General features: G+C 46.3%; 1 protein-coding gene across 1 annotated transcript; it reads right to left on the bottom strand.

The window, feature by feature from the left end:
- Window positions 1-3311: 3311 nt before the first annotated feature.
- Window positions 3312-5220, bottom strand: LOC140221128 (uncharacterized). The gene is made up of 3 exons (XM_072290450.1): window positions 5209-5220; window positions 3868-5016; window positions 3312-3326 (listed from the first exon to the last, which is right to left on the bottom strand). The coding sequence occupies exons 1-3, from the start codon at window positions 5218-5220 to the stop codon at window positions 3312-3314; spliced, it is 1176 nt and encodes a 391-aa protein (XP_072146551.1).
- Window positions 5221-12551: the final 7331 nt, after the last annotated feature.

Here is a 12551-nt window from a genome sequence, read left to right as displayed (position 1 = left end):
GCACACAAATAGCATTCATAAGTTCTCGTCTAAAGAAGTAATTCACAAGTTTTGCATCACAAACACAGAAATGACAAGTCACTGAGGAGGATGAGGAGGACGTGCAGGTGGCCACTGCCCCCAGGAAGATTCTGCATTGGACGCCGCCGATTGATTCTGCACAAATTTAGGTAAAGAGATTTCATAGTCTAAACAAGTAATTCTAGTGGAAGTTTAAGTCTAGATTAATTGTAAGGTTGAGATTGACTCACAGGAGTAGCTGCAGGAGGTGGTGGAGGTGGAGGGAAGAGGTTCGGTGGCATAGGTGGTGGAGTTTGACCTAAACTGTGGAAAACACTCTGCATGTATTGGAACATCTGCTCCGTCCTCTGCCTTTCAAGCTGCCGATCCGCCTCGATCCTCGCCTCTAGTTCCTCTCGGCGCTTTCGTTCTACCTCCACCTGGTCCTACAATATTTCATCCCAACCACTTATTGTCAAGCAAAAGGTAAGTACAAAATGAATGAAAAATTTAAGAAACAGAAATAACCTGCAGAGCCTGCATCTGTAGCTGTGCAGCGGTAGGCCGTGGCCGTATCGCGGGGCTCGAGTCCGTGCTCCTTGCTCGGATCTGGGAGAGAGTGGGAGTACTGGCAGTGTCGATCACGCTATATCCAATCCAATACCTGCCATGCTTCTTCCCTCCTTCTACCCTCATCACTATTTCAGCATCGATATCCTGAGAGCTCGGATCGAACTCTGGCCCGTGAACCTCCCTCGCCATGGCTGTGTACGCGGTGACGCGGCTGTGGATGCTGGGATGGCTGTACGCCTCGGGCGGGTCCTCCGGGTTGAAGTCGATGTCTGCCGTGGCCTTGCCCTTTTTGGACATAACCCATGCCTTGAACCGGGAGCACTCCTGACCATCATGTGATGAAGTCTGCGGAAAAAATGTAAAATGATTACAAAATATGCAGTATTATGTCTAAGAAAACAGAAATGAATTCACGTACCCATTTTTCCTTGTACTCATCAAGGCTCAGGCTGCCTTGATGGTGTGATGCATATGGCATCTGTAGACGCCGCTCCCGGCAGGAATTGTGGTTCTCCAACCACCCAGGCTGCAACCACACGTCCACCATTTGTTCCCAGCACCGGGTAAAGGATCGGCACCACCACGGAGGCACCTATATGAAGTGTGTGACATATAAATAACGGAATTAAGCGTAATTAATCTCTCAAATAGTAAATATAGTCTTTATGTACGTACCGCCATGAATTCTTCCTTGGTCAGGTTCATTGTCCTGGCCTCTTCTTTTTTGATCCTCATCCTTTTGTATTCAGCATAAAAGTCGATGATGGCCTGAACGCGCGCCTTGTAGTGCATGTCCTTAACGAGCTTCTTAGCGGCTTGTTCAATCACGGAGGCCGCCCTAGCCTCGAAGCCCTCCTGGCATCTATAAAAGTCCTACGTATAGACGGCAAGCATACAATTATTATATCAAGAATGTATTAAGCAATGTAGTGCTGCGAAGACTTACCCACAGCTCGGCCTTCACCCGCTCCGCCTTGTTCGCAAACTGCCTGTGGTCACGATCACCGACGTCGGCGGCAGCGACGTAGTGGTCCCACGTGTAGGCCGGCTCCTCCTGTCCGGCGAAAACCACTAGACCGGGGAAGTGTAGCCTACACAAAAGACCGACGATGCCGTTGACCTTGCGGTTGTGGGCACCCCCACTGAGCTTAGTCCAACTCCTGCACAAGTGATTAATATAAATTATTATTTTCTAGTGTAAGTTTGAACACTTCAAAAGTACAGAAAATATGTGAAGGAACTTACTTTGCCCCAGCGGGTTGAATCAGTGGGCGTAAATGAACAGGGATGGGTCGCCTCGGGAGGGACGAGGGACCTCGCAACCAGATCTTGGACTGCTCCTCCCCTGCCTCCTCCCCCTCCTCCCTCTCCTGCTCCTGCTCCTCCTGTACCTCCGCCTCGTCACTAGAGGCGTGCGCGGAGGGTACCTCCTCCTCCGACGACGACGACGAAGGCACAAGCGACGGGGCCCTCACCCCTTTACCCTTTCCTCGACCCCTGCCCCGACCCCTGCCTCTAGCCAAGACCTGTGCCCCCACCGATTCCTCCACGTGTGCGTCACCCCTGCCTCCACCCCTCCCTCGACGCCTTCCTCGACCTCTCGATGCGTCTAACCGTGTACCTGACCCGGAAGCTGCAGCTTTTAATTTTTCGTAAAGCGCTGCGATCTTCCTCGTACCGCCCACCATTGTTTAATCACCTGCATTTGCCAAGAGTAAACCAATCAGCACATATATAAATAAAACATAATTTCAAAAATAACATGGTATGACAAATAATAAATAAATTATTACGATCCATACATGTCTTAGAAATAATCGTCATGATCGGGATTAGCTGGATCATAAGTCTCATCGTCACTGTCACGCGTGTCAAACAAATCATTCCCGTGCTCCGAAGTTTCAGCGTCATCATCAATGTCCTGTCCTAACTGTAACCGCTGAAGTCTACTTCCATTCCGAAAGTGTCGGTTAAATCAATCTCAAAAATCCCTTCGAGCCCATCTTCTTGGAAAAAATCTCCGTCATATGTGTTGGGGTTAATGTTGTAATCTTCATTATTTGGTACAGGTAGTTTACCGTGTGGCGATACCTTGTACACAACATCCCAACCCTTCAGACGGTCGTCAGTTTGGCACGGGTATGACAAATAATAAACTTGCGTGGCCTGTTGAGCCACAATATAGACATCGTCTCCTTGTAAGACGGATGATTGCCGAATTTCGACTAACCCAAGATTAGGTGCCCGTCTCACGACTGATGGATCAAACCAATGGCATTTGAATATGACTGGATTAAGAACTTTGCAACCATGAAAAGTTAGTTCGTATATTTCTTCAATTCTTCCGTAGTACTCGACACCATCAGAGCCTAGCGTAAAAAGTCCCGTATTTGTCGTTCTTCGATTGGGCCGACTCTTCTCATGGCTTGTTGTGTGAAAACGATAACCATTTACGTCATAACCGGTAAAAGATCTGACCCTGTAGGCACAGCCATCGGCAACCTGTCTCACCTCAACATTCATAGACGAATCGGTTTGAGCCTGCAAGTTGAAGTAGGGTGGTTCGTTATATTATTCGCATGTACGGCCAACTTGGAACGTGGATCTACGTACGAGCGAAATTGGATTGTACCTTATGTTTGAACCAAGAAATAAAATCGGGCATTCCATTACCCGCACCCTTTTGAAGAAGGGTCTCGGCTTCGTGCGGGGTAGGTTCCTTTGAATTACGCCAGAATTTACGATGAAATTCCCTATACCAACGAGAAACATGAGAGTTGATCCCAGAATAGTGATTAATTGAGAACAAACTAGTTTGTTGACAACTTACAGTATGTACGGCTCCACCTCGGCAAGGTTGGTCAATACATACAGCATGATAGTGCGTCACTCTTTATGTTTCAATTTCTTCTGTGTCGCACCACTTGCACTTCCAAGTTGTCCTCGAAAAAGGCTAAGGCTCGATTCAACTTCTGAGTCATTATAACGAGCGGGTGGATTGTGCACGCTAGGAAGGTTGTCAGCATAGTATTTGGTTGTGAAGTTTGACACCTCCTCCAGAATGTATGCCTCTGCAATGGATGCTTCAATTTTGCATTTATTTTTACATTTAGTTCGAAGGACCTTTTGACATCTCTCAATTGAATAGCACCAACGATCCTGCACAGGCCCCCCCATTCGTGCTTCATACGGGAGGTGCAAAATCATATGCTGCATCGGATTGAAGAAGCCAGGAGGAAAGATCTTCTCCAACTTACAGAGCAACACAGGCGCCATTCTTTCCATTTCTGCAACCACGGTCCGAGATAATTCCTTAGCACAAAGCTGACGGAAGAAATTGCTCAACTCCGCTAGCACTTGCCAGACATGATCAGGGACATAGCCTCGAACCATCACCGGGAGTAGGCGCTCAAGCCATACGTGGTAATCATGACTTTTGAGCCCGTTGATTCGCATAGTAGCTAGGTTCACTCCCCTCTTCAAATTCGCTGCATACCCATCAGGGAACATTAACGTTTGGAACCATTCTAATACCTCCCTCTTTTGGGCCCTCGTCAGGACAAAATCGGCCTTAGGCTTTCTCCACGACTTGCCGGCTCTAGGAGGCGTCATGTCTAGCTTTGGTCTGTTGCATAACCTTGCTTGATCCACTCTAGCCTTAACATTATCCTTTGTCTTGTCAGGAATGTCCATGATTGTACCAAAAATTGCCTCGGCGATGTTCTTTTCAGTGTGCATAACATCAATGTTATGTGGGAGCAGAAGATCGTCAAAATAGGGGAGATTCCACAAGCAAGACTTCTGAGTCCAAGCATGTTGCTCGCCATATCCCACAAACCCACCTTCATGATTATTGACCTCAAGAGCGTCTATCTGAGCACGAACCAAGGCTAAGGTCAACATCTGCGGTGGGGGCTCATTAACTACGACATCTTTCGTAAAGTTTCTAATATCTGTTCTGAAAGGATGGTCAGGAGGAAGGAATTGTCGATGTTTGTCGAATGAAGAATACTTGCCACCCTTCGTCAACCAAATGAACTTCACTGAAGCCTTGCATACTGGGCAGGGGAACTTCCCGTGAACACACCAACCACAGAAAATACCATATGCCGGCAAGTCATGCAGGGAGTAGTGGTACCAAATATGCATCTTGAAGTTTGTCCGTGTAGCCCGGTCGTATGTCCATACCCCTTCCTCCCATGCACGGACCAAATCATCTATCAGAGGCTCCATGTACACACTCATATTATTCCCTGGGTGTTCTGGAATTATCAACGATAAAAATATGTTTTGTCGCTGAAAGATGACACCAGGGGGGAGATTCAGGGGGATAACAAACATAGGCCAACATGTGTACAGGGCAGCCGCCATTCCATATGGATTGAACCTATCTGTTGCGAGCGCAACACGTACATACGGAAATAGATGTGTAGGATGACTCACCTTGCTATCGTTCAAAGTGACGACTCGAGGACGGTAACGTAGCCTCTCCTGCAAAAAAAAACATACAACTGTCAACTAAAATTTTCGGCAGCACCTCCCCTGCACGTGGAGGTTTCCATAACCTGCATCAAATGAAACGGCACGATGGCCGACAACCACATGTACAGAAGAAGGAATGGCACGATGGCTCACTTCCACAAACATTCTTATAGCTTAAATTCCCAAGCCAACCATCATTTTCTAATTTCAACAACTAAAGCCCTACAATTTCCTAATTTCAACAACTAAAGCCCTACAATTTCCTAATTTCAACAACTAAAGCCCTACAATTTCCTAATTTCAACAACTAAAGCCCTACAATTTCCTAATTTCAACAACTAAAGCCCTACAATTTCCTAATTTCAACAACTAAAGCCCTACAATTTCTCATTTCTAATATCTAATTTCTAATTTTAACCTACTTTCTAATTCAGATTTCCTAAATTCAAAAAGAAAAATTCATTACCGGGCCGGGACGCAGGGGCAGGGGGCGCCGGGGCCGGAACGGGGGCGGCCGGTGGGCCGGGGCCGCCAGGCAGGGGGCGGCTGGGGCGGTCGGTGGGCCGGGGCCGCCGGGGCAAGGGGCGCCGGGCCCGGGCAAGGGGCGCCGGGGGCGGCCGGTGGGCCGGGGCCGCCGGGCAAGGGGCGGCCGGTGTGCCGGGGCCGCCGGCCAAGGGGCGCCGGGGGCGGGGCGTGGCCGGCCGGCGAGGCAAGAGGGCGCGCCGGTGGTGAGGAGCCGGGGCCGGGGCGTCGGCGGGCGGTCGGGCGGCGCCGGTGGCGGGGAGCCGGGGCCGGGGCGTCGGCGGGCGGTCGGGCGGCGCGCCGGGCCCGGAGCGCAGGCGCCGGGGGAGACGGGCGGTAGGGGGCGCGGGCGGTAGGGGGCGCGGGCGGGGACGTGGCGGGTGGGGCGGTTGCCGCCGGGGGGGGCAGTGGCGGTGGCCGCCGGGGGGGGGGCAGTGGCGGTGGGCGCCGGCGGGGCGGTGGCGGTGGGCGCCGGCGGGGCGGTGGCGGCCGGCGGGGCGGGACACAGGCGGGCGGGGTGGGACACAGGCGGGCGCGGAAATGATTCGACGAAACGCTAAGTGTGGACATAACTTCGAATCTTTGCCGAGTGCCTGCGATCTGGCACTCGGCAAAGGGCCGAAACCGAATCTTTGCCGAGTGCCCACGATCTGGCACTCGGCAAAGGTCCGAAACCGCGCAAGGCAAGGCTTTGCCGAGTGCCAGATCGGGGGCACTCGGCAAAGCCTTAGTGTTTGCCGAGTGCTCAGATCTACGGCACTCGGCAAAGTTAAGTCGGGATTTTTTATTTGAAGCGAGGCCGAAGGGAGTGGGCCCGTGCAACTAGTTTGCCGAGTGTTTTCTGGGTGCACTCGGCAAACGTTACATGAAATAACGTATTTCAGTGACCTTTTTCTAATATACTTGTTCAAAATCGTGTCAAAATCACTCAAAAATTGTTAAATTAGTTTTCTACCGATATTATTCCATTACTTCATGCAGTTATAGCTCAAATTCCATTTATATCTAATAAAAATCTATAATTGCATTTAATCAATAAAAAATATCAAACGCATCCGAAAAATTTCCAAATTTTGACATGAACCAATCTGTGTTGTATGTTGCCTATACAAAAAGATTTGAAGGCACTCCTTAATTCAAGTGTCACTTGGACACCAAATCTTATTGGCTCCTTTCTAACTTCTATGAATCCTTCCACGAGATTAGTCGGTTTCTAAGCATCATATGTCAGAAATTGGGCGAAACGTTCCCAATTTTTTACCACAGCCTACACACATAATATAATGACATCTTGACAAATCTTGTGATTTTCATATTTCGTTTGGTTTTTTTACAATTTAACAACCATTGAACCACAGGTTCGTGGTCCTGTTTTTTAAAAATAATGTTCAAAATTTCTTTTCATTTTCTGGTTGAGACCTCAATCCGGTCTCCATAATATGAATATGATTTTTTCACTGATTTCAATCCATTATTTCAAGTACTTGCAGTTAAAATTTGACTTCAATCAAAAAATTCCTATTAATGCAAACAAAGCATTAAAAATCCCAAACAGACCCGAAAATAGACCAACTTTTAATATGTAGAACCAAATGTCCTACGTGGGGAGTAGAAAAAGTGTGGAAGCTATTGGAGGGAATTTTTTTTTTTGCCGAGTGCCGACAAAAACACTCGGCGAAGTGTTGGGTTTGCCGAGTGTCTCTGGGACGGCACTCGGCAATGTGTTCAGTTTGCCGAGTGTCCGGACGAGGCACTCGGCGACCTTTTGAGTGTGCCGAGTGTGTGCGGTTGGCACTCGGCGAATCACACTTTGCCGAGTGTCGAACGGCAAGCACTCGGCAAAGGTCTAACGGCCGGCCCAACCTGGTAACGGACGACGCACGTGCGACGCACGCGCTGTTGATTTACCGAGTGTGTCTTCTTTGCCGAGTGTCGAGGAGTTGTTTGCCGAGTGCCTGTTTTTTGGCACTCGGCAAACCTCCTTTTTGCCGAGTGCTATATGTTCGCCGAGTGCCTCATTGTATACACTCGGCAAAGACGGTGTTTGCCGAGTGCCCGAAAAAATGCACTCGGCACACGTTTTACACTTGGCGAATTTACTGTTTCCGGTAGTGATTTAATTATTGGACACATCAGCAATTCACTGAACAATGAGAGGAGAGAAAGGAAGAGTGTCATCACCGTGAAATGCCCAAGGCCCCGTTGCCAAGTCAATGTAAACCGGATGAAACGCGCACTGAGAGCATCATCGTTTCATCGCCGGATCCCGTCGGAATTCACCTGCAGATGCAGCACCGCTGCTGGCGCCAACGCAGCGGGGCTCGTCGTCCTCGGAATCTCTAGCAACAGCAGGTTTGTGGCCTGGATCTAGAGAAAGCAGCGGCCCAAGTCATTCCCCACATGGAAATCTATCCGCAAATCCATGGTAAGTTTTCCGAATTGATTTTGTATGAGTAGGAACTCTGTTGACTATGCGATCTGAACTCTGTTGACTATATGTGATCTGAACTCTGTTCGTGGTGATGGATTGGCGTGCCGTTCAAACTTGTTTTCGTATACAACTTCAATTTCTCCTGGTGCTGTACGGTGCATATGCATTCAGTGTTGATTGATTGTTGAACTAAGCCACTGCATTGTGCATTCAGTGTTGTAGACCATTACTAATTTGTGCTTTGTGCATCGATCAAGTAGCCACATAGTGATCTGCAAAGAATGGTGCATCTGTATATAGTGCTGGACGTTTTTGATGTATTGGGTCATATTAGTTTGTTACCTGTTCAGTGAATCGAGTAGAAACTACTCATGTGCTGCTGGATATCAGTTTTGCATGAAACTGCTCATGTGCTGCAGCTAGATAATTCACTGCTCGCTGTCTCATGGCCAAGGTCAAGTTTTCGGACTACAATATATTCACTGCAATTCAGTAGCTACTTGCAAAATAATTAGTAGCTACTTGACAGTAGCTACCTGGTCACCTAGCAGCTGCAGCTTCAATTGTTCAGTTAGCTTCAGTTCAATTTTTTAGCTCAGTTTTTTAAGGCTTACAATATTTTGATGGTCTGTTATCAGTGGATAAGTGGCAGGAAATAGGAAGGACTTGGTGGATCACATTTGGAACAAGCTCGGCCGCAATCGAAATATATATACAGTTTGAGATATACTATATGTAATCATTTTCATATATACGAATATTTAATATAGTATGAATGTTGACGTTAAACGACACATTTTTGTGGAAAGCAATGTTTATTTACCTAAATAAATTTTTAATACGAGAGATGGCCACATATAACCATGTTTGTTTAGTAACATCACTATGTTCTACTATACAAAAGGCTATATAGTTTCAATGGCATATTTGATCACAACACAATGCGAATCTTAAGTTGCACTATGTCTATGAAACTGTACAGTAAAATTATGCACGAAGAGTGACAGGTTCGTTCTATTGAAAAATTGATGTGGCAGTCTCGATTACAGGCTCGTGAAACTAACCTTAGTATTCGACGGGATTACCGAATGCTATAGCTCGACCAACAACAACAACAGTGATACTATAAGAGAAATAGATGCGGGAGCTCGGTAAATTTGCGATAGCGAGATATTTCATCTACATGTTGTCACAAGTCTACATACACACACCTTTGGTGAGATTTCGCCAAAGTTGTGTCGTCTGACTTCGGGTGAAAAAAAGGCGAAATATGCACCCATATTTGGGGTGTTTGGATAGTAGGTGCTAAACTTTAGCAGTGTCACATCGGATGTTCGAATACTAATGAGAAGGACTAAACATGAGTTAATTACAAAACTAATTGCAGAACCCCTATGCTAATTCGCGAGACGAATCTATTAAGCCTAATTAATCCATCATTAGCAAATGGTTACTGTAGCACCACATTGTCAAATCATGGACTAATTAGGCTTAATAGATTCGTCTTGCGAATTAGACTCCATCTGTGTAATTAGTTTTGTAATTAGTCTATGTTTAATACTCCTAATTAGCATCCAAACATCCGATGTGATAGGTGCTAAACTTTAGCACGGGGTATCCAAACACCCCCTTACAAAGGGGTGGGAGAAGTGCCAGATTTCACTAATGTTGCCGGAATGCGGCACCCGGGGACGGTGCAGTCTACGGTGCCGTGAGTACGGCAAAATGATGTGCTCCAACAAAACAGTTAAGGGGGTGTTTGGATAGCAGGGGCTAAAGTTTAGCCCTATCACATCGGATGTTCGGATGCTAATTAGGAGGATTAAACATGAGCTAACTATAAAACTAATGGCAGAACCCCTAGGCTAAATCGCAAGACGAATCTATTAAGCCTAATTAATCCATCATTAGCGAATGATTATTGTAGCATCACATTGTCAAATCATGGACTAATTAGGCTTAATAGATTCGTCTCGCGATTTAGCCTAGAGGTTGTGTAATTAATTTTATAATTAGCTTATGTTTAATACTCATAATTAGTGTTCAAATATCCAATTACAATCAAAATAATTAGGACGGCGTGCCATGCGCGCGGTGCTGTGGATTGGACGTGCACACCTGTACTATGCACAAGTACATGTACGGGCGGCGCTGCACCTTGGAAATTGTTTGCCCCCGGGCACGCGGGCTGCGGTTCACTGTTCACCGCACGCACGTACCCAGTGTTAACTGTTGACGCGTCCTAGATTTTGTAGGCCAGCAGGTTCATGATGAAAGCCTATCTATGAAAATGATTTGTGTTTCTAATGTCTTGTTTAGTTCCTAAATTAGGAGTGGCAAAGTTTGCATTTTGCTATAAATGCGCAATTGTAGCATTTTGTTTGTATTTGTGAATTATTGTCCAAACATTGACTAATTAGGCTCAAAAGATTCGTCTCGCAAAGTACAACAAAACTGTACAATTAATTTTTAATTTCGTCTACATTTAGTACCCCATGCATGTACCGCAAGTTTGATGTGATGGGGAATCTTCTTTTTGCATAGTGCTAAAGTTGGGATTTTGGGGGAACTAAACAGGCCCTACGTAAGAGGAGCATAAGCGCTCGTTTGGTGCCACTCGGCTCCGGCTCCAGCTCCAGCACTGTGTGTGTGGTAGGAGTGTCAGAGGGCTGGAGCCGGTGGAGCCAAAATTTGTGGCTCCACCGGCTCCTTACCGGTCTGTGAGGGGGAGGAGGAGAGAGAAAACCGGTTCCCGTGAACAGTGTAGCTATAGTACATGAATAGTGACGTGTCAGGTGGAGCCGGAGCCAGAGCCAGAGCCGGTAGGAGCTCCACCAAACTGACCCTAAGAGCAATCCCAACCCAAGCTCCACATCATCTAAAAACTGGTACTAGACACTACTCTTCCAATGCAAACACCACTATTCCATACTTGAATTTAATACTACTCATCTCTCATTATATCTTGGATGGTGTGTAGAAATTAGGTTTCATGCAAGACTTGGGGGTTGTTCATTTGTGCTACTTTGCAGCGGCTGAAGCTGCAGCTGCAAGCCCAAGTAGCTGAGCTGCTGCTTACTAGCTTCAGCTGCAAAACAGCCACAGCTTGCAGTGGCTTAAAAGAAGCACAACCGAACAGGCCTTTGGTTTGCTTCTCTTCATTTACTCCCTTGCTACTACATCTTTTATTCTAGGTGGCAGCTCATTTAATTATATGAACACCATCCTAGTCATTAGGTTGGGACTGCCCAGTACACAACAGCTCGGTGAAAAAAAAGATACAGTTTGTGCCTTGCGTGTGTTAGCCAATTAAACAATGCGTGTTTGTGAATCTCCAGGTCAAAGAGATCGAGGAAGAGAGAATAACTAGTCAAGACTTCCCATTAAGCCATTCGTAATGGGCATTTCGTATTTGTGTTTCCAAAAATACCACATAAGCAAGATGGCATGTAATTTATAGTTGAAATAGCTGCACACAATGCAAAGATTTATTGGTTGTCGTTTTCAAAGTTACATGCAAGACCTAAAGTATATTGGAAACAATGCATACATGGTTTCATGGTGATGAGACTCATTTCACCTCTCTCTTCATCAATTCATTGTAACATCATCAAACACGCTGATGTGTCATTGCGTTTAATGAGAATGAAATGTTATAATAAATATTCAATGTTGTTATGAATCTTCAGCAGACTAATCCCTGAACAATTAACGTACATCTTTTCCAGTTCTTTCTTTTTGATCTACATCTTTCTTTGCTTGAAGCTGAAGCTAATAATGGAGGATTTGCCGGAAGAGTGCAGCGGGAAAAAAAACAAATCCGTGTCATTTGTAGCTATGATTAGCTTTAGAGCATACGATGATTGGGCGAATAGATTATCTCAGTTCGGTCTCATTCTAACACGTAATCACGCCGACCCATACCGGTTGACAGGGAGCTAGGATAGGTCTATCAGTACACAGTGCCAAACTGTCCACCTACCTCTGGTGATCTGCATGCTGATAGGAAACCTAGCTATAGCTACCTTCTCCATCAGCTGTGTATTTCTTTGGCATGTTTCTTTGGGTCACAACTCACAAGCACGAACAACTCGATAACGCTAATGCACGCATGATGTCGATCGACGTGTCAGTGTATCTACCTGCGCCAGTGGCTTTTGCTTCAGAGAGGATGCATATATTCTCCGTCCACTTTGGGATCACATCAAAAGAAAACAAAAAGAGGGTTGGAGAAGGATCACTGGTCGTCGTGGCTGACGCAATAATGAATCGAGCCTGTGTGCATGGGCTCTGTGTTACTGTAGAAGAAAGCGCCATGCTCGTTAAGCATGATTTTGCTCGCTGTTCAAATTCAAGGTGTGTTTGTGTGTGTTTTGCTGACCTAAGCTATAAGCTAGCCACGCGCACATCGTTTGAACTACAAGTTTGTTTTTAAGCAAGAAAAGGTGCAACAGTTACCGTACTAACAAAAAAAATCTACTAATTTGATTATATGAGGGCCATTCTCAACTGTAGTTATTTCATTATTCATAGATGACGGGCC

The sequence above is a fragment of the Setaria viridis genome, chromosome 9 (assembly GCF_005286985.2).
Source record: "Setaria viridis chromosome 9, Setaria_viridis_v4.0, whole genome shotgun sequence".
Taxonomy (NCBI): Eukaryota; Viridiplantae; Streptophyta; class Magnoliopsida; order Poales; family Poaceae; genus Setaria; species Setaria viridis.
Note: the sequence above shows the minus strand (reverse complement) of the source record. Positions and strands in the feature narration are given on the sequence as shown.